The sequence below is a fragment of the Gorilla gorilla genome, chromosome 1 (assembly GCF_029281585.2).
Source record: "Gorilla gorilla gorilla isolate KB3781 chromosome 1, NHGRI_mGorGor1-v2.1_pri, whole genome shotgun sequence".
NCBI classification, from domain to species: domain Eukaryota; kingdom Metazoa; phylum Chordata; class Mammalia; order Primates; family Hominidae; genus Gorilla; species Gorilla gorilla.
The window spans coordinates 119,132,889-119,155,618 of NC_073224.2; the positions used below are offsets into that span (position 1 = coordinate 119,132,889).

Sequence of the window (22,730 nt, forward strand, 5' to 3'; positions counted from 1 at the left end):
AACATTTCTATGGAGATAATGCCCACGTCCCTACTCTAGCCCTGACTTCCTTCCTAAACTCCAGTCCTCATTACAAACTATGATATATTCAAAACCAATTCATCTTCCTCTTCTACCAATCACATTCCTTCCATAACTGCTATATAATAATTTATTGAACACTTACAACATTACCAGGTATTATGTATTATCAAATTAATCTTGTACAAAATCATCTCCATAGTTTCTCTTTTCCCTCATTTTACAAATTGGGGAAATCTGAGGAATTAAGTAAACCTTACCAAGGTTACAAAACCCAGCGCAAAATAATCTAGAGGATTTGAGTTTGGTTAAGAACAATGTCAGTGAATTCAGGTCTGACTCCAATGTCATCAACTTTTCCACAACCAAACTCAAAAGCTTACTGTTCACCTTTTGCTCTTAACTCACCAACTTCAACATCAACAGCTGACAATATACTATACATCAAATATATTAAATAGAGATAGGAGAATCCCTGCCCTGAGGGAGTCCAGTGCAGCAGAGACAGATTCATTAACAGGTAAATGTTATATACTGTAAGAAGCACGATGACAGAGGATTTACTAGGGTACTGTTGGACTAAGAAAGAAAAAAAACAAAAAATGGCAGGGAAAGTCTCACACAAAGGCTCTCTTCATCAAGCCAGTTTTGCCAGACACATTTGGGAAGCAGAGCATTCCAAGAATTAAAAGTTATTAAAAATAAGCCCAACTGAAGTGTATTTTTATTTTTGTTAACAGTATCATCTGTCACATGCGAAATTCCTATTATGAGCTAGGTAATTCGAGGGCTTTTTAAACTATTACACAATCATTTTTGAAATTTAAAAACTGAAGCTCAGAGGTGAAATAATTTCCCAAGCTACAGTAAGTGATAAGCAAGATACTAGCCTTGCTCTTTCTGGCTAATAGTAATTATTAAATTATAACATGACTTTCCAGTATCTCTCATGTACCTTCACTTGTCTATAGTCACTATCTGTGTGCCTAGTTCAAGGACTACCTTAACTATCCAAGTAATTTCATAGTAATCCTTTTCATCTTTTGTCTTTCTCCATCCCATCTAGGCTTCATATTGCTGCCATTACTCTCCCAAAGCACATACCTGATGTCATTATCCAAAAGAAATCTTTTCCTTGAAGTACAGAACAAGGTCTAAATTTTTTTTTTGGAGACGGAGTCTCACTCAGTCGCCCAGGATGGAGTGCAATGGCGCCATCTCAGCTCACTGCAAGCTCTGCCTCCCAGGTTCACGCCACTCTCCTGCCTCAGCCTCCCGAGTAGCTGGGATTACAGGTGCCCACCACTATGCCTGGCTAATTTTTTTGTATTTTTAGTAGAGACGGGGTTTCACCATGTTAGCCAGGATGGTCTCAATCTCCTGACCTCGTGATCCGCCCGCCTCAGCCTCCCAAAGTGCTGGGTTTACAGGTGTGAGCCACCGCACCTGACAATAAGGTCTAAATTCTTTAGAGCAGCAATCAACACCCTCCCAGTCTAGCTGGATCCTGATTTTTCATCCTTATTTCTCCTAACCTCCCTCACCAACAAAAACCCACACACAAAAAAAAAAAAAAAAAAAAAAAAAAATTCCTGTCAGACTAGTTACTCATTGCTTCCTAAAGAAACCCTGAATTTTTCTCATCTATACTTTTACTCTGTGAAGAATGCTCTTTCCTGTCTCCATCTATTAGTAAAACCATCACACACCCTACCAGTTAATTTTCACCAGAGCACTATCGCTGACCTTCAATAGTAATATTTTATATTCTATATGAATTACTTGTTTCTATAAAACTCTCAATTTGTTATTAACTTGAAAGGAGAATTCATCTCAGACATCTTTCTATTTCCTATTTAGTGGATTTTTCAATAAATGAAACTTAAATGTGTGAACTGAGGATACACCCAACTTTGAAAGTTTTAAATTGCCTGGAAGACAGTACTATCATTTTATATAACTAGTTCTCTACTTGGAATGAGTTTGCCTCCCAGGGGACATTTGGCAATGTCTGGACACATTTTTGGCTGTCACAATGGGAGGCAGGGAAAAGGGGTCAGAATACTAACTTCCAGTGGGTAGGGGCCAGAAATGCTGCTAAACATCCCATCCCCCAGAGTAATGAATCATTCATCCCAAAATGTCAATAATCCCAAGGTTAAGAAACCTTACTTTGTTTAGTTCACTGTTAATATGACAGAAATTCTGAAAGAGACAAACTTCTGCTGATTATATGTACTCTATTACTATGTGCTGTTAAAGCAGAAGAGAAATAAACAGCTACAAAAATCATTTGGATTATGCAAAACCTACCTTCTCTTTGCCTTTATTTGGGCTAGTGGTTTTAGGATTGGAAAAAGTGGCTTCTTTTTCTACCGTGCCCAGAAAACGGTGATCTGAATGGGAATGAAATGAAACCGTGCCCTTGGGAAGTTTTTTAATCCTAATAGCATGATTTCTTTGAGCAGAGAGCATATCCTAAAAATGATAAAACAAAATTAACTTTCAATTGAAAAAGAAAGCGTCAAGAAACACCTCCCAACTTTTCTCAGAAACAACTCACAGGAACCACAGTAAACTCTACTTCGTCTGCAATATGGAGCTGGTTCCCATCCAGAATTTCACTGAAGTGGAAGAACATACGAACATCACGATCCACACACTTGATGAAACCAAAACCATCTCTCATGGCAGCAATCACACCCTGAAACCCAAATAATATTTTCACTGGCTGTGAAACTTGTCAAGAAGGCAACATTCAACTTTACAACCACCATCAAGTTAAATTCATCAGGAATTTTCTCTGATGTGACACAAATACTGTATCCACATTTGAACTGTTCTCACTTAAGTACAAACTCATTGCTTTCAACAAAGTAACTTAACCTGAGCAATTTTCTAAGACTCTCCAATTGCTACTTCCTGGCAAATATGCACTAGAAAAAATTACCACATTTGAACGTAAACACATGAACACAATGTATTTCATAAAAGCCCAAGTCTAATGACAATATAATCTCCAGAAACTTCACTAATTTACAGACCATAATTCCAAAGTAGACAAAGGCACTTCTCTAGTCTCTACCTCAAAAATTGCATGAGTTTAGGCCCAGGAAAGAGTTAAAATTTACATCTGAAGAATAAAATATACGAAATCTTTTCTCTTTTTTTTTTTTCCTTCTTACTAAATTATCAGCTTTGTAAGGCTACTGTATCAAGAGTACCTGGAACATGGTAGGTACTCATGTTTAATGAAACAATGAACACAAATTATCAATCTGCTATTGTATTACATACTACATATCTGCTCACTGCAGAAGTGATTCTGTAAGTTTTAAATATGACCTAAGCAATATTTTGACATTTAATCCTTGCCAAGTCCTGACGGTAGCCAAGTTATATTTTCCATACCGTAAAGCAAAACAGATCTTGCCTTTGAAAATGTAGGAAAAAAAAAAAAATCACACATTCAGACTTAACTTTTAAAGGTAAATACACTGTGTCAAATGCAATCAGTTCTTCAAAGGCAAAGGATTAAAAAAAACTCAAGAAACTTAAATTTTCATTCAATGTACCCAGTTCCACTGGTAACACTGAGTTATAGTGTAGATGTTATGATCCCAAACATAACTAAATGCAAATTATGTCTGAGAAAATGAGTTCATCAAACATGTTTGGGAAAAAATCTGGTTGGTTTATGCCACTCCCAGACACAAACTCTTAAAAAACAATTTGCGAAGTTCTGCCAAAACAAAACCTTTTTGACTCTGGTTTAATTGCAAGCTTGTCCAAACCATGGCCTAGGACAGCTCTGAATGTGGCCCAACACAACAAATTGTTAAACCTTCTTAAAACATGATGAGATGTTTTTGCGATTATTTATTTTTTTGAGACAGAGTCTTCCTCTGTCACCCAGGTTGCAGTGCAACGGCATGGTATTGGCTTACTGCAACCTCTGCCTCCTGGGTTCAAGCGATTCTCCTGTCTCAGCCTCCTGAGTAGTTAGGATTACAGGCGCCCACCATCACACCTGGCTAATTTTTCTATTTTTAGTAGAGACGGGGTTTTACCATGTTGGCCAGGCTGGTCTTGAACTCCTGACCTCAAGTGATCACCCGCCTCAGCCTCCCAAAGTGCTGGGATTACAGGTGTGAGCCACCGTGCCTATGATTTTTTTTTTAAAAAAGCTCATCAGCTATCATTGCTGTTAGTGTATTTTATGTGTGATCTAGTGTCTAGATCATGGGTGTTCAATCTTTTGGCTTCCCTGGACCACACTGGAGGAAGAATTGTGTTTCCTAAAAACAGAAACCACTGATTAAATGTCTTAGGAAATAGTTTGGGAAAATCTACTTTCTACAATGATGAACTTGAATTTTCTTACTCTTCATATTAAGCCTAGGCCTGAGAATCACTGACTCTAAAAATATCTTAGTAATCCTATCCAGATTTCCATTCAAAAATTTTTTCACATATATTTCCAAGATAACTGCCAGAGATAACCCAGACTGACTCAAATGTGTATGATTCTTAATCACCTTAACAAGGTAAATGCCCATTAGGGTCATTTAACTTAAGAAAAATTTTAATTTAGTAGTATAAACTTGAATATAACATTGGCTTTCGCATATTAGATACATATCCAGTAATATCCAACACTTACCATTTCTCGGGCTTCATTAGTGAACTGAAATGTATTTGACAGAACTTCTATATTGGTTGCTCGTTCTAATTTGTCACGTCGGTCTGTTGAAATATTAAACCTAACATGGTCACCTTCCAGCAGGGTCACCTTGGATTTCGTATCTTTGTCTCCAAAGGGAAGTTCTTTAGGGATCACAAAGTCAACTTTGATGCGTCCTGGCAATGGGTCATTCTGATGAGAAGGAAAAACGATTTTAGCTGGAGATTTCTCATCCTTCCTAGTTCTAAGTCAAACAAGAAGAACACATAGTAAACCCATGTTATTTTTAACTTAGTTCCCTGAAGCGAAAAAAGGCGTTGACAACATAAGTCCAATGTGAAAGCTTCATGGTCTATGGTCACACGAGTCAACCATAAAATTACAACAATGCAATTAAGACCCAGCACTCTGGTACCAAAAGATTTTATTTAAGGAATTTTTCCAGGAATGACACCACTTGTGTCCTCACCTTCCCCACAAACTGGAGGGGTAGGGCAGGGGCAGAGGAGGGAACAAATGTACACCTGAACTGCAGTCTAATCCAATCAGGTGCTTTCAAATTTAATTAGCATTTTCTTCTTTGGCCTTTTTTCATCACCCAGTAAAAAAAAAATACGTATGTGGCTGGGCGAGGTGGCTCATACCTGTAATTCCAGCACTTTGGGAGGCCAAGGTGGACAGATCGCAAGGTCAAGAGATCGAGACCATCCTTGCCTACAGGGTGAAACCCCGTCTTTACTAAGAATACAAAAATTAGCTGGGTGTGGTGGCATGCCCTTGTAGTCCCAGCTACTTGGGAGGCTGAGGCAGGAGAATCGCTTAAACCCAGAAGGCGGAGGTTGCAGTGAGCCGAGATAGCGCCACTGCACTCCAGCCTGGTGACAGAGCGAGACTCTGTCACAAAAAAAGAAGAAGAAAAAAAAAAACAAAAAAAACACACACCATATTTATGGATATATAAATCTGGTTTCTCTTTTAGTTTAAATATACGTAACAAGAGGTCCTTAGTTGTTCCACTACCACATTATATTAACTGAATAAGATAAAATCTCAGTATACCACACCATATTATTCTATTACTACTGAGGCGAAATAGGACTCTCCTGAAAAAGATTATTTACCTGGTTTTTACTGGGTACTTTTGGGATAACTTTGGTTACAGTTCCTTCAAAATGTTCAATGCTGATATCTTCAAAAATGACTGTTCCTTGAGGCAATAGTCTGACATCTGTTGCAACTTCTTTACCCTAAATCAGAAGGGGTTGGAGGTGGTGGGGGGACAGAGGAAGGAAGAATCACATAATCTTAAGTGTTTCTTAAAAACATAAACCAACTCTGATCTTAAAAGGCCAAAGATCAAGTTAACTGACTATCTTACATTTCTGTCCTTGATTGTGAATTCCACATCATCGCCAGGCTGTAAGGTTTCTAAGTCACCCTTAAATTCACTATAGTGAAAGAATATCTCTTTTACAACATCACCTCTTTCAATAAAGCCAAATGCCTCCTGAAGCAAACCAAAAAACCAAGAACATTATTACCACTCTGTACAAATTTATGATTACAACTTAAAACCAGTAATTTTTGTAAAATTATACTGTAGTCACAATAATATAATTTGGTACAACCTAATATTATCAATTAAACAGCCAATTTTAAAGAAGATAATGTATTAGCAACCAAGGAATTTTAAGAGACTACTTTTGAGGTTAACAGTGAAATATTTTTAAAGGGTAAGATAAAAAAGAAAAAAAAAACAAAGGCTGGAGTTTGAAGTACAACATTTCAAGTGGCCAAAGAAAACTCAAGTTTCTCAAATTTAACACTTACCTTCATGGCACAAACTACTCCCTGACAGCGGGCTTGCTTCTTTTTCAACAGCATAATGTTGCGAGCACTTACAGCACCAGTACTAGAAAAAAAATAATTGCAGGGAGGAGGAATGAAACAGGGATTAAAAATGTATTGGCCTGCTTAGATATGAGTCTAAGAAACTAGTTTCCGGGGGCTTCAAGAATTCTATCATCACTAAGAATAAATACAGGGTTTATGACATTTGATTATTTTCATATGGCTTTATATGCAAAGGACTTTAACTCCTTAGCCTTCTACGTTTGGCAAATATATATATAGGTCATCTTTCTCTGGGACTGTTGCTGGAAGATTTGCTTTTTTACAAACTTACACATGGGTGCATGATGTTCTACTCTGTTTTTCTATTTCAACAAAATAACTGAAATAAAGCCACAAAGCGAATGCTACCAAAGGTGGGGAATACTAAAGTCTTATAAAGGTTATTCATTGAACAAACATTTGTGTAGGTATAATCTGCGGCAAAGTAAGGTACTGGTGATACAGAGATAAATAGGAGATGGTCTCTATTTTCAGTGAGTGCTAAATTTAGTAGCTATCTCATTAATTATTTCTGAGTAAACAGCCATAAAAGTTGAGTAAATGAAGTGATTTTAAGAGAACTTGCTATGCTTTTAAAAGTAATGATATCCACCTCCATTAGAGAATGGAAACAAGTTAAAGACACCACATGTTGCTTTTATGCCCTCATATTTGTGTAGCAGCGATGTAAATTCAATTTTGTTTTTAAGATAACATAGACTGTATAAGACATAATGGTACTGTTAGTCTAAATGTTTTAAGAAAAGACCTATACACCAAGCAATTACTTCCCTTAATTTTTCACGGACAAATAACCCAAAATGTGCTTTTTATTTAAAAAAATGTTACAGACTAACAAAGACACCAGAAAAATTCTACCTGCTTTTGTAACTTACTGCAGTGAAAAGGCTTTAGAGTCAGACGGGAATTTAAATGCCTGCTATTTAAAAGCAGTATGAACATCGACAAGTAACTTTGTGAGAACTTATACGTCATTTTACAGATGAAGAAACTTACCAGGTAAGGCTGTTCTGAGATTAACAACTATATAAATTGAGGCCTTCAGACTGTAACTAATAATAACCACACCTACAACACAATCTGATTCCTTCAAGGCTTGCCAAGAAAGAGATAAGGTTCAAGGTAGATAATCCCAGACATGCTCTTAGGACTTTTCCCTCCACATGCTACTGGAAGGTACATTACTAGCACTTTCTCCAACTTTCTATTTTAATTTCCTTCTCCTCTTGCATCTCTCATCTCTCCTATCCCAAGATAAAAATAATATTCTCCCTGGGCTTTCTTAACTACATTTTCCTTAACTGTGTATGCTGATGAATTCTACAGCTCTATGTACTTCCCCTATAGGCAGGAAATAGACCTTAGACTTACAGGTCTAAGTCTCAGACCTATACACGCAACTGTAGATTTGATATCTCTACCCAGATATATCACAAACATCTCACACTCAAAAATTGCCAAGGTAAGTATGATTCTTTTCCCACCTTGAACATTCTCCTTATGTCTCCTTAGCCCAGTTTATGGTACCATCATCTGCCCAGTAGGCCAGGCCAGAAAAACAGTATTTGGGACTCCCTTTAATTCCAACCCCACCTTTATCAAATCAATTAAGATTGATGATTCTATCTTCTCAATATGACTTGACTCCTCCACCCCATCCTCTTAGTCTATCCATATCAGGCGGTCATCTTTCACGTTAACTCTCACATCACTGCCTCTGGTCAACAGCATCCCCACCTTTCAAAAGTCTACCACTTCCACCACCTCCAAAGATCTAAACCAATCACACTTCCTTGTTTTAAACACCGCAGATTCCTACATAAAAGAACGCTCAAACTTTACCTTCTGGTCAGTTCGACCAAACTTTTGGCCATTTTCCCCAAACATGTCATGATACTTCTAATCATAATGCTTTTTTCTCACCTCTCTAGTGACTATACCCCTCCCTCAAAACTTACCTCAAAGCACTATTTTTTGAAAAACCTTCACTGATCTCTAGAACAAGTCCTTAAAACGCCTAACAATGTTTTCATTATCATCTTCCTCTGAGACCCTGCATCATGGCTGTAATACAATATTCATAGACCTCAAAGCATTAGTTGATGAATTGAAAGTTCATGAAAACTATCCAGACTTACAAGTTAGGTTTTTAACTCTATTCAAATTTCTTAATGGAGGAGGAAAAAAAAAAAAAACCGCTTAGGTGAGAAAATTTTAAAAAAAAGAACTTACTGTTTATTGTTATCAATTACAAAGTTTATTTTATCTCCAGTTTCCAGCTGAACGTTCCCTTCGACATCTTCAGGGGTGTAAGTCAGATAAAACACTTCCTGTGAATTAATAAATCATTATTACTATTTTGGCAGGATGCATATTCACTGTATACTGTGATTTACTTACTTAAAAACCTCTTATACTGGCATTTTAAGCCAAATTTCTTAAAATTAAATGCTTTATGACAAGTCACTTTATTCATATAAACACACACTTCCCCTCCATGGTGCTGATGACTTCTGCGAGTCCACAGCTGAGCAGCAATCCAACTTCAAAAAGCTTACACACGTGGAAGCATTTGCCCAGAGACTATAGTTACATTTCAAAAAAACAATTTTATATAAGGCATTCCAAACAAAAAAAGCTGGTGTTAGTGCTTAAAAGAAACCAGAAAAAGATCCCCCCCACAACCCCCAAAAAAGTGATTAAAAGGAACATTTTACCTTAATGTTCTAACTAAGGTCATACTTGGGCAAACTAAGACACTTGGAAGTCCTATGGAATTTTTCTTTTTAAATTTTTTGATTATGCTGCATTTGAAGCCTCTTAGAAACCAAATTTAAAACTGATTTTAACAATTGCAGCTTACGTTTTCTATTTTGAATTTTAAAGTACGCTTATAGATCACATGGTGGATCAGGCAAAGGTTTAAGAAAAATACACAAGTTTACCCCATTACGTTCGTAGCATACACTCCCTGTTGGACTCTGACCCGGGGCAGCTGGAGATTTACTCTCTAAGTTGTGAGGAACAGCGCACACAACCTACCAGTCAAAAAAAAAAAAATTTCCATTGCTAATCATTTCAGGAGCAGCACTGTGCAATATAAACTGAATTTTAATATCCTCTATACTATATACAGGGATGCATTTTAATATGATCCACAAGAGGATGTCATGCTGCCAAGTTTCAAACTTACAGTATGTAAATTGACTGTAAGCATTGACTCAGGGTTATATGTAAAAACCCAATTGAGTCTTGACCATATTTTTACTTCAGGTCAAGAAATGCCAGTGCTTTTGATTAATTTTAAAATAGTAATCTTTATATACTATAGCTCTCTTTCGTGCAAACTGAGGAGATGGGGAGAATCTTCCTTTTCTAATGTGAAAGATATGCAAATGCAGGGCCCTAAAAAAACACAAAGCATCAAAGTCACTAACTTGTCCATTCATTCGTTCTTCAGGGAGGATTTCTTGTTTTATCTTCACCAGTTTAACAGCAATGGGTTTCCCAGTCCGTCGGTCCGATGATACTTCAAATTCAACATCATCTAAAAATAAATAATGTGTTATGTTTGTTGAACTGATTTTTGCGAAACGATATATCGCTTCCAAGCTATACTTAACATAGCATTTGAATTGCCTTAGACCAGTGGTTTTCAAAGTGTGGTCCCTGGACCAGCAGCATTAACATCACTTGGGAGCTTAAAAGAAATACTGGGCCTAACTCTAGTCCTAGCCAAAGACAAACTCTGGGGATCAAGTATAGCAATCTGTGTTTTAACAAGCCTTCCACATAATTCTGATACACACAAATGTTTCAGAACCACCATCTTATGCTAAGATAGCCATGTCTTAATCTTAGTTTTTATGGCATTTACACATACTACAAATGAGATGACTTAACAATCATAACCTTTGGCGAGTTTTCTTTTAAACTCCTCTGTAGCTCAGTTTTCTCATATGTAAAAGGAGAATAATTCCTAACAGGACTGCCATGAGGATTAACCAAAACAATGTTCCTATAGCATGCATCTTGTTAGCTATTATACTGACTCTTTTCTCAAACGTTTTTTAAAAATGCACAGAGGCCTCATAATTTCAGTCCTTTAGTAAGCCAAACACTTTCACATGTAAAAACTTTTTTTTTTTTTTTTTTGAGACAAAGTCTCCCTGTCACCCAAGCTGGAGTGCAGCGGCACGATCTAAGCTCACTGCAACCTCTACCTTGCGGGCTCAAGCGATCCTCCCACCTCAGTCTACTGAGTAGCTGGGACTACAGGCACAAGTCACGTTCCTCAGCTAATTTTTGCATTTTTTGTAGAGATGGGGTTTTGCCATGTTGCCCAGGCTGCAAGCTGGTCTTGAATTCCTGAGCTCATGCAATCCACTTGCCCTGGCCTCCCAAAATGCTGGGAATACAGGCATGAGCCACCATGCCAGGCCTGTGAAATAATTTGTATGGTGTCAGCCACAATGAATTTCCATATAATCTAAGAGGTGACTTTTTTTTTTTTTTTTTGAGACGGGGTCTCGCTCTGTCGCCCAGGCTGGAGTGCAGTGGTGGCATCTTGGCTCACTGCAAGCTCTGCCTCCCAGGTTCACACCATTCTCCTGCTTCAGCCTCCCGAGTAGCTGGGACTACAGGTGCCTGTCACCACGCCCAGCTAATTTTTTGTATTTTTAGTACAGACGGGGTTTCACCGTGTTAGCCAGGATGGTCTCTATCTCCTGACCTCGTGATCTGCCCGCCTCGGCCTCCCAAAGTGCTGGGATTACAGGCGTGAGCCACTGCACCCAGCTTCTAAGAGGTGACATTCTAAGGATTACTTTTTACAGGTACTACCCAAAATAGTACCTGACAGAATAATCATAAGTAACATTACAAAAGTTCAATATTCCTACTGGCTTAAAATCTTACGGGTAAACAGTCATCATTATGGGGAACAACAATGAAATCTTCCAAGCATTTATTGTAAATATATGCAAATATAATCTTTCAAGGATTCCGCTGGTTTATACAGATATTCTTCAGTAAACAGTACAACTAAAAGTCTAAAATGTTTTAATTTACATAAAACTTTTTTTTGAAAAATACTCATGAACAAATTGATATGCAAGACAAATTTTGTGATTACATTTTTACAAAGGAGAACTGACAGATTACCTCCTACTTTTAAGTCTTGCAGGTTGCCATTATACTGTGAACAGTGGAAGAAAAGTCTAGCTTGACGTTCTGAACACTGAATAAATCCATAAGAGGTTAACAGTTTTTCAATAACCCCAGTTTCACGCAGTGCTGCTGAAGTACCATTAGGGTACCCATTATGTCCATTGTTGTGGAGAAGGTTTGGATCAAAGCTCATCTGTTTTAAAAAGAAAAAGAATATATACATATCTGTACATTATCTCCATAGCATATTAAGTCTGGTTAATAAGTCACTAAATCTTCCATATAAAAAGGCAAAAAAAAGTAAAATGAAGGGAAGATTATGGACTTTAGTACTGCAGCATTAATTTAGCTAATAAAACATTTCAGAGGAAACAACTTATTATATTGGGGAATTGCCCCAAATTATGGTAGAATTTCCACTTATCAGACAAAAATAGAATTTCTGGGGTTTAATATTAAGGTATAGCAACTACATTAGCAAATGCTGCCTTTACATGAACTGAAAATTACTAAAACAACAATTTCAGAACAAAGGTAATTAATATTAAGAGACAGCAACCACAAACTACCAAAGACTCTTAAGAGATTTGGTAACACTATTTTGAAACTTCAGCCAATACCTTAATACTGTTTAGTAAGTCATGCATTTGGAAGGCATATTTCAAGTTAGTAGAGATTAACACAATAAAATGAACTTTCTATGCAATACTTAAACTAGAAAATTTCAGAGTAATTCATGCTTAGGTCCTTTAATGAAAGACTATCCAAAATAGTGCAGTAGAAAACTTCTGAGACAACAAAACTCCAAGACAGCAAAAGCATTTCCATTTTAAAAATGCTGAATCATTTCACAGGTACATTTAAAGAAATCTTTACCTGAAAGAGACCCTTCACTTTTTACATACTGATGAAATCTGTAACTATCACTTCTTTCCCATTCTTTAGTGAAATAGGAGCTATTTAAAAGCAATATAATGGAATCCGCCTAGGTCATAAAATACTATCACATTGGATGTTCCATTTTCCCTTCTTTGAGTAAAACAACAAAAACTATAAGTGAAGCACAAAACAGGACGAAATCCTTAGCAAAGCCTAGGTCTATAATTTACCACAGTAATGACATTTCTAAATCATTACAATTATGTTTTAGACCCTTTCACTGAAAATCTGATTTATAAGTATTTCCATTTCAGTGGAATGTTGGGCATTATTAATAAAAAGGATATATTTTCACTAGGAAAAAAGAGTAACAAATTCTAGAAAGATAAACCAAAGTTTGAGTCAACGATATGTGTGATGGTCAAATCACGTAAATCAAAGCCACCACACCTGTAGGTGGTTACGTCCTAATTCTTCTACACTAGCCACTGTTCTGTGTTTAACATATATTAACTCATTTAACTTTCACAAAAGCCCACAAGAAAGTATTGTATTCGCCTCATTTTACCAATGAGAAAACAGACACAGAGAAGTTAAATGACTTGCCAAAGTCAAATAGTAGAAGATTCAAACCAAGAAGGTCTGGCTGTAAACCAGGGCTTCTCAAATGAGAAGTTAAAATATAAAATCAGACTCAGTAGGTATGGGGATTTGAAATTTTCCATCTTTATTAAGATCCAAGGTGATAATAATGCTTCTGATTCTTAGATATACTTAGGGCAGTAAGACCCTAACCTACTGAAGTTATCTTTCAAGAGTGAAGGTGAAAAAAATGATTCGGGAAGTTAGAAGGTGAGTCTGCAAGATATTTCAACCAAAATGAGTGGCAATCCTAGGTCATGCTCTTAACACAAAGCAAGGTAAGCTGAGATGACTGCTTTCCTGACTTACAGATCTCTGATAAGTTGGGGTCCTCTTTTGTTTTTTAGTCCCAGATGAGGTAGAAGATGAAGATAAGGGTAAAGAAAGTGAAGGAGGGGCTGCAGGAGAGGGATGAGGATCTGATGACACAGTAAAAACGTTCTCCATCTCAAACAGCTGTTATAACATAGCATAATGTTGATAACTATGATCAATAACAATTTAATGCACATTTCACAGTCAATATATATTTTTAGCTTGGGTTTAGCGAAATATAAATTAGATTTCTATTGACATAGGAAATACATAGAATTAACATTACTATAAAAGGTGAAACGTATTTTTTTTAAAGCCATTAAAACATACGATGACATCAACAATTCTGAAAATGCCACAAAGACTCCTGATGGTTGTTGGAGTGAGACTATTCAGTCCAATTTCTTTTCAATGCCGATCAACTTTAAATAGAACCTATCATTTTTAGTCACTAGTCTCCCTAGAGTACACACTGATAACCCAATGGGGTGCAGAAGAAAATAACTGGGACTATTTTTCTGCCCAGAGGTAAAAATGAGCTTTTATAAATATTTACTATGTATTTATAGTCTAGGTTTCACCGAGTTGGTACGTCAGATGGTCTATGACTATCATGTATTACTCAGGTATTCTGAGGAAAGAGTGGAGAACTCCAAAAGAGGCCAACAGTGAAGTCCTCACTCATTTGCTCTTACCATATTACCGTATGCCCGATAAGGAGATATATAAATTTAGTTATCTAGTGTAACTAAGCTACCTTCACAAATAAGACAAATGAGGCCAGATGCAGTGGCTCACACCTGTAATCCCAGCACAGGGAGGCCGGGGTGGACAGATCACTTGAGGTCAGGAGTTTGGGACAAGCACGGCCAACATGGTGAAAGCCTGTCTCTACCAAAAATACAAAATTTAGCCAGGCATGGTGGCATGGGTCTGTAGTCCCAGCTACTCAGGAGGGGGAGGCATGAGAATTGCTTGAACCCAGGAGGCGGAGGTTGCAGTGAGCCGAAATTGTGCTACTGCACTCCAGCCTGGGCAACACAGCAAGACTCCATCCCAGAAAAACAAAAAAGCCCAAATAGACAAATGGTTGAAAGATTCCCGCAGAAGAACCTCAGATGGAAGATAAGGCAAGCACATGCAAAGAGCAAGGGAACTGACATTTCTATTCCTAGTACTAGTTCTTCAACCTCCACATTAAGAAACCATCTAACGAGATATGATAAGTATGCCAAAAAGTTAAGATCAAGACTATGATATGGACTTAAATTAGTTGCAATACAACACACAAATGTAGATTTCCCTGATACTAATTCATGATATTATAAAGCTTTTTAAAATTAAAACACTTAAAAACCAGCAATCCAGAACATAGTATTTCTAACAAGAACAGAACATTTCTGCACAAGTAAACTTTTTATAATATCCCTCACTTCACATTTTTCCTCTTTATTTGTACCACTATGTTTTACAATGCAGACACAGAATTATAATTACACAATTTGTAAACATATTCACATATCGAAAATACATGTTTTTAACTGACAAGCAGTATGAAATTAACTTGAGAACCATTATTCTAGATCACTGAGGGACTTTCAAGCTGTGCTTCTTTCATGTTTGTTTGTTTATTTAATTAATTTATTTATTTTTGAGACACAGTCTTGCTCTGTCACCCAGGCTGAATTAATTTATTTTTGAGATGGAGTCTCGCTGTCACCCAGCCTGGAGTGCAGTGGTACGATATTGGCTCACTGCAACCTCTGCCTCCTGGGTTCAAGTGATCCCTCTGCCTCAGTCTCCCAAGTAGCTGGGACTACAGGTGTGCACCACCAAACCCAGCCACATTTTGTATTTTTAGTAGAGACGGGGTTTCACCATGTTGGCCAGGCTGTTCTCAGAACTCCTGACCTCAAGTGATCCGACCCCTGCACCGCGCCCTGGCCTCCCAAAGTGATGGGATTACAGGCGTGAGCCACTGCACTTGGCCTCATGTTTAGACTATAGTTCTGATTACTATTAAACAAGAACACAATGATATGATCTGAAATATATATGCCTTAAAGCTGCAAAATATCCCCATTCTCAAGTCTCCAATCCTGCCACACATCACTGCAGGTAGGAGATAGAAATCCTCTTTTTCTCACCCAAAGGGAGACTGAACCAGAATTAGAAAGCATCAAAGCTAGCATTTTAAGACTCTAAGTTGTTCCCCAACAAGAATGTTGGAATCTGGGCTCTACTGTTCGAGTCTCGTCTCATCCCTAGACACATACCAAAAGAGTTGAAAAAGCCTTCCCCTTCTCCCAGAATCTTTGCTGACTAGAGCTCTCTTTCCCTAGCCTTTATCCATTTGGAGGAAGCCTTTATTTTATTTTTCCAAAGGGAAACACACCACTCAAACAACTTTAGATAAGTTGATGTGACATGTGACATGTTAATACTTTTCAAAGAATTCCTAATAATTTGGCTAAACTATATTTTAATGGCATTGCAAATATTTCTTAATCAGCACCATCAAAAAACAAGCAAAATGGAAGTTATCACAAAAACAGTTACATGAAAGTAGAAGACAAATGGAAGTAGATAATTTAACAGAATCTTGTTTATAAAAAATTAAAGATGCTAACAAAGGTGGTGGTAGGAAGGACCCAGTAGGTAAATGTTACTTGACTTCTTTTTTAAATAGGGGAAAAAAAAATCCTCAATTTAGTTGCTTGCCTAACAGCATGTAAAAATGTATTCAAATGAACCGAGTTTAATGTCTTAAAAAATATTTAAAAACCAGCCAGGCTCAGTGGTTCATGTTTGTAATCCTAGCACTTTGAGAGGCCGAGGTGGCAGATCGCCTGAGCCCAGGAATTTGAGACCAGCCTAGGCACATGGCAAAACCCTGTCTCTACAAAAAAATACAAAAATTAGCCAAAATTAGCTGGATGCCTATAGTTCCAGCTACTCAAGAGGCTGGGGTGGGAGGATCACCAGAGCCTGGGAGGTCAAGCCATGATCCTGACACCGTTACTCCAGCCTGGGTGACAGAGTGAGACCCTGTCTCAAAACAAAAACAAAACAACAAAAACAAACAAACAAAAACCCCAAAACATACACACACACTCACACACACCCCCATGGATGAGTATATTTGTAAAATCTTTGCAAGGGCGGAACTTTCTAGATTTGAAATCAATTAAAAAAAAATCACAAGGGACTGATATCTGATTATACAAAAAGCACAAGCTTTTATACTCAAACCTAGGGGGAAAAGTGTAAATACACCAGAGTAGATAGGGCAAATCAGTACAATTAAATTACCAGAATATAAGCTTCTTGAGGGGCAGAACTTTCTATTCAAAGCTAAATCCCTAGATTTTAGATAAACAGTGCCTGGCACAGAGCAGGCACTCATATGTTGAATTACTGATTAAGTGAGCAAATAAATCATTCTTGAATATCAATTATTAAACCTTATACACAAAAGCTAAAAACATTAAACATTAAAAAAACTTGAATTTTTGCAATAAAAAATCCAGATAAAGCAAATTAATACTTTCATATACCAAACTAGCAAAGACATAAGATTTTAAAATAATGAAAAAGTGAGCTAAGAACAACACACACACCACTTTTATGGTAGTAAATTGGTACAACCTTTTAGAAATGCAATTTAGCAACATGTATCAAAATGTGGAGATATTTTTCTTAATAACTGCATTGCAGAAAAGCTCTCCTGGGGAAATCTGAAATGTGAAAACAGCTTTATGCACAAGTATTTTAACAAATATATTTTTGTAGCAAATTCCTGGAAATAATATAAAGTCTAACACACTTTATAGCTCAAGACGTCATTGTAACTTATGTAATGCTATGTGGTCATCGGAAACAATATGTGGAAAATGCTTATTCTGTAATAGGAAATGAGACATAAGATATTTATACAGTATGATTTCAAATGTATTTAAAGACCAGAAAATCTAATGTTCACAGATGAGAAAACACTTAGCCATCTTAAGGGCACAGCGCTAAAAATGGCAAATGTGGGAACAGAATCCAGTTCGGACTCCATTCTTAACCACTGCCTTATTCATTCAACCACAATTAAGTTCATACAATGCATCAGCATTATTTTAGGTTCTACTCATACAGTAGGTAACACAACAGACAAATATCTCCAGCCTCATAACTAAACTTTATGGGTAGAAAACTACCCTTTTCTACATATTTACTTTTAAACTGAAAAAGTCATTGACAAAATTAGTCCTCCTTTAATAAAAGCAGAACTGGAACAAATCTCAGGTCAAATTTAAACTTCATTTGTAACTCAAGAAATTGATTAAAGTTCCCTGAAGAACATAAAAGTCAAAAGACTGGCTTTCAGTCCTGACTCTCAAGTACTTTTAACATCTCTGGGATTTTTTCCTCAAAAGTAAAGTGGGAGCACCTAACTGGTTTCCAAGTTCCTTTGGGGAGAGGGGGTGGAAATCTATGCTTTGTAATTTATTACAACATCTAAGTTGTTTTTCCCCCCTAATCTGGTCTGCTTGGCTTCTGATTGACAATCAATTTGGAAAAGGTAGCCTATTTCACCATAAGATCTTTAGAAAACTACTCTGTATTCTCAGACATACCTCCCCTTGACTTCCACTGTTTCTTCCAATTTTCTGAACACAACCATTTTTAACACTAATTGCTGTCTTCTGGATAGGTTCTAAGTAATTATTCATTAAAGTGCATTTCACTACTATTCTTAATGTACCCGACCAATATAAAGTACTGAGTGATTACACTCCTTGATTCTGTAGACTGAAGTTTTATAACTTTGTAAAACTAAAACACATCCCCATCATTCCTTCACAAATTACATTAGCGAAATCAGGTTTTCTTTCAGTTCCTCCGTAATGGATCATTTGTTCCCAAATAAAAAAACTATAACCTAATGCTTTTAAAATGCCTTCTGTTTGGTTAATCTAGTATTCCAATTTGGTGACTAATTTTAAATTATGAGACTCTTTGTAGTTTATCTTTTAATCATTCATTCTCCTACCTTAATACCTGTCTCACAGAGTTGTTGAGATGGTTAAATGAGTTGCTGCACGTAAAAAGCCTAAAATAAGTGCTTACGTAGCACATAGGTACTCACAGAACTACTCACTAGGTCTCTGAAAAAAGCAGGGCGAGGAAAGCATCTGGCAGCATACACATGGAGACTTCTCTAAAATCAGTCTCTTACTAATTGCTATCCATCCAACATTTCTCCATATTGACCATTATGCTATCATGAGCTACTCTGCCAAGTTATTTATTCACTGGCTCTGGGGTTTTTGCTAGGGATGAAAAGTAAGCTCAATAGTTCCCACATCTGACTGAAAAATCAGGACATTTACAGTTCCTGTCATAGGTCTCTATTTGACTACTATCACACACCTAGCAACTAGCACCCTAGCAACCGCCAAGTAATCCTGTTATTTTCTCACTCATCTGGGGCCTCAGTTTTCTCTTGCTTTGCTATGTTTCAAGTATGAAAATTATTGCATTCAGCAGAAAAAACTAGGAGCACGACAGGAATTTTCTAGTTTTGCTTTTCTCTTGTCTGTCACCTTTAGACTACCTGGATCAAATCATTCACCAAACAATTCAGGTCTATTTTCACATCTCAAACAAATGCTTTATAAGCCTTATTCTTTCTTGCCATTTTATGGCTAATTCTACCCTTCTATATATATTTGTTCCTAATTACGTACTATTTTTACTGATTTTACAAAACCCCCCTTTAAAATCTGGGGGTTCCATTGCATTACCAAATCTGTTTTCTTAGCTGTGTGCCCCCTTTAACTGAACTATTTCACAACTGTACAACCACAGCCATGTTTTACTGCCAATAATCTTCATCCCAATTGTGGTTTCTTTGTACATATGTAAACATGAAATTTTTAGACAGCTATGGATGCATTTATATATTAAAATGTTCATGTAGTAAACTAATATTCAGAATACAAAGATTACACTAAACAAAAAGCACTTCTTTAAATCTATTTCTATAAATCATGTCAATGAAACGAAAGCCTTAATATCTAATCTTGCCAGGCACGGTGGCTCATGCCTGTAATCCCAGCACTTTGGGAGGCCGAGGCGGGTGGATCACAAGGTCAGGAATTCAAAACCAGACTGGCCAACACGGTGAAACCCCGTCTCTACTAAAAATACAAAAATAAGCCAGGCGTGGTGATGCGCGCCTGTAATTCCAGCTACTCAGGAGACTGAGGCAGAAGAATCACCTGAACCTGGGAGGCAGAGGCTGCAGTGAGCCAAGATCACCCCACTGCACTCCAGCCTTGGCGACAGAGCAAGACTCTGTCTCAGAGAGAGAGAAAAAAAAATCTAATCTTTTATGCTTCAGAACATAAAATTGTGGTTTCAATTTGTGTTAATCTTCCCTATCTAATCCAACAGAATCCATAACAATTAGTCTAAAATTATTTTTTAAAAATCAGCTAAGGTAAGAACAAATAGAAAAACTAAATTGTACAATTACCTTAAAATTAAATAACAGTGTCTGTTTATGATACATAGATAATTTAATATTACTATAGTTTTTAGTTGTTAAGGAATAATTCTAGTGCACAGTAAGGTCACTGACACTATTACATAATCCTTCAATAAATTGGAAATAAAGTCCTAAGCGCTTCTTGAAATAGCAGTGAAGCTTTTGTAACTGAATGAGTTATTTTCATTCTTCATTTTATTTGACCTCTGTAGCATCTAAAAAAATGTTTACCATTGACTTCCTGAAATTATCATTGGTGCTTCTTCCTGACTTCTACGTCTTTGCTCTCTTCATTGGTGCTTCTTCCTTTTATTACCTATACACTGATGACTCCTTTCTGAATTCCTTTATGTCTAACTTTAGAAAATCTGGAAACTAACGATTACAAAGGAAAATTGCTCTTCATAAGCCTACCCTCAAAGTTAACCACTGTTCAATATTCCATACTAGTGTATTTCCTTCAACTTCAGATTGCTATCTAATGAACACAATAGATTTCCATAACATATTTTAATATCAGTAAGTTACTACTCTAACTTCCCTATTCCTATGAACAATGAAGGTTTCTAGTTTGGACAACTGGATTTGATAAAGCCATTCTCTCCACATTTATCTTCAGATTCAATTGGTCCCCAACTCCTCACTTCTAAATCATCAGAACACCTAGCACCTACCTTTTTCTCTACCTACACCTTAGCTTTTATCTTCCTTATACTTGATCCACTGCTTTTGACAGGTCTTCCCATCCTCAGCCTTTCCCTCAAAAGTGTCACCATTTGTCTTTTAAAGGTACACTTCTGAATATTACTTTAAAATGTGAAGCAATAAAGCTATCTTACTTTTGGGGGAAAAACCCTTAAGCTCTTGCTTACAGACATCTGATGGCTCTCCTACGGAATAAAGACAAATGCATTGGGCCAAGCCTCCAGCAAACTTCCCTTTCATAACTCTCCCTGCAAAATTATATTCTCTACTCTGTTCATAATGAACAACTTAATATATACCATGTGCTTTCACGTATCCCTAAATCTGCTAATTCTGTTACCTCTATACCTCTACCAATGTCTCTTCTACCTCTTAACAAGGTACTACACTCACCTTCAAATATCCCTTTTCTGTAGGCTTTCTTTACCCTCCTCCTTACCTCCAAGGGAACAGCTTCAGTTATATTCTTAATATTTTATTAGTATCTTTTAGCCTATATTGTGATATTGTGTAACAAATTGTTCTAAATCATGAAGTCCATTAGTATCTTATTCATTCGTTATATTTCAGCACTAGCAATGCCTAACAATACAGTAGGCATGTCAACCATTCATTCACAAATATGCACTGTATACCATTCACAAATATGCACTGCAAATGTAGGTATGGATATAAAGTAAGGTTCTTTCCTCAAGAAGCTAACATTGAAGACAGTAGAGAGAAAGAAACAGACGTCAGTAGCAAATATCACCAAAGTTTCACAGACCCTCATAGAAAGACTGCAATGCACATTCTTATTTGAAATCCTAACTTCTAAATAGTACAGACGGAGCTTCTCTAAGAGACCAGCAAATCGAGAGATCAGCATGTATTAATATAATCTGGTGTGAAAAATGTTTGACCATAAATACTGTCCTTATCTAACAAGAGATAGTGTTGATATTTCATACTAGTTGAGAATAGAAAAACCGTCTTCTGAATACCTTTAGAAAAGAACAAATAAAGATTTTATATTTGACCAAATAATCAGGAAATCTAGAATTATGGAACTGATTCTTAATAGGAAATTACAAACCTACCTCGCAGTGATAATCAAATATTGCACTTTCAGTAGTATTTGCTGATTCTTCTTTTTCAGCACACGTTTCAAAGGATGAAAGTTGCTAGTATTAAAAAAAAGAGCGAGAGAAAATGATCTACCAAGCTAATAAAGAATACAACTGCTGCTGTACCGGGCAATCTCACAGTACAGCACTGAAGAAAACAAAGACTACTAGCAGCGTTGGGAAGTGCTCTTTCAAAGCTGTTGAGTAGGCACAAACTTCTTGTTTCAGATCAAGTGTTGTGTCTTCAACTTAAGTGTACTCTTCTTTGGTCTTGTTAGTTGTTACGAGGTTTGTTCCTTGCCTGATCTGAACTTGAAGCAGCAGTTTCAGGTGGTAAAGTCTGTTCTGTTACACTTCATACTAAAGGTAAAAAATGAAGACATTAAGTATAACATACATAAAATAATCAGGGACAGTGGGTGAAAAGAGGGACAAACTCATTTCATTAACTTAGAATCATGGGTCATGCAAGTAATGCAGGAAACTTGGAAGCATGCTCATCTGATGTTATTTGGAGCAATCTCTCAAGTACTAGCAACTACCTCCTTTGGTATCTCATACCCAAGACCTCAAATTATTCCATAGTCTTTATTGACCTCTTCTCCCAAATAAGCTCAGTTACATGGCATAATATTTAATTTAGTGCAAGTATTTTATAAGGATCTAGCTCTGTGGAAAACATAAAAGAAGTCCCTGCCATGAGAGCATAGACAATCTTGCTGAAAAGACAAGATGTATACATGGAAAAAAAAAC

The 22,730-nt window shown here is 36.8% G+C and overlaps 1 protein-coding gene across 7 annotated transcripts in view; it reads right to left on the minus strand.

The window, feature by feature from the left end:
* Positions 1-22,730, minus strand: part of CSDE1 (cold shock domain containing E1) — a 41,252-nt gene that overhangs the window by 11,017 nt on the left and 7,505 nt on the right. The window contains exons 2-13 of one of the 7 annotated variants that reach the window (XM_004026397.4): positions 21,950-22,336; positions 13,619-13,765; positions 11,783-11,981; positions 10,057-10,166; positions 9,565-9,657; positions 8,852-8,949; positions 6,536-6,617; positions 6,084-6,212; positions 5,827-5,952; positions 4,685-4,897; positions 2,585-2,725; positions 2,335-2,499 (exon numbers count right to left, since the gene is read on the minus strand). In XM_004026397.4, the coding sequence (XP_004026446.1) occupies positions 2,335-2,499; positions 2,585-2,725; positions 4,685-4,897; positions 5,827-5,952; positions 6,084-6,212; positions 6,536-6,617; positions 8,852-8,949; positions 9,565-9,657; positions 10,057-10,166; positions 11,783-11,981; positions 13,619-13,756 (1,494 nt within the window). In that variant the 5' untranslated portion in view covers positions 13,757-13,765; positions 21,950-22,336. The remainder of the gene's footprint in view (positions 1-2,334; positions 2,500-2,584; positions 2,726-4,684; positions 4,898-5,826; positions 5,953-6,083; positions 6,213-6,535; positions 6,618-8,851; positions 8,950-9,564; positions 9,658-10,056; positions 10,167-11,782; positions 11,982-13,618; positions 13,766-21,949; positions 22,337-22,730) is intronic. The other 6 variants (XM_004026394.4, XM_004026395.5, XM_004026393.4 and 3 more) reach the window with 6 other exon arrangements.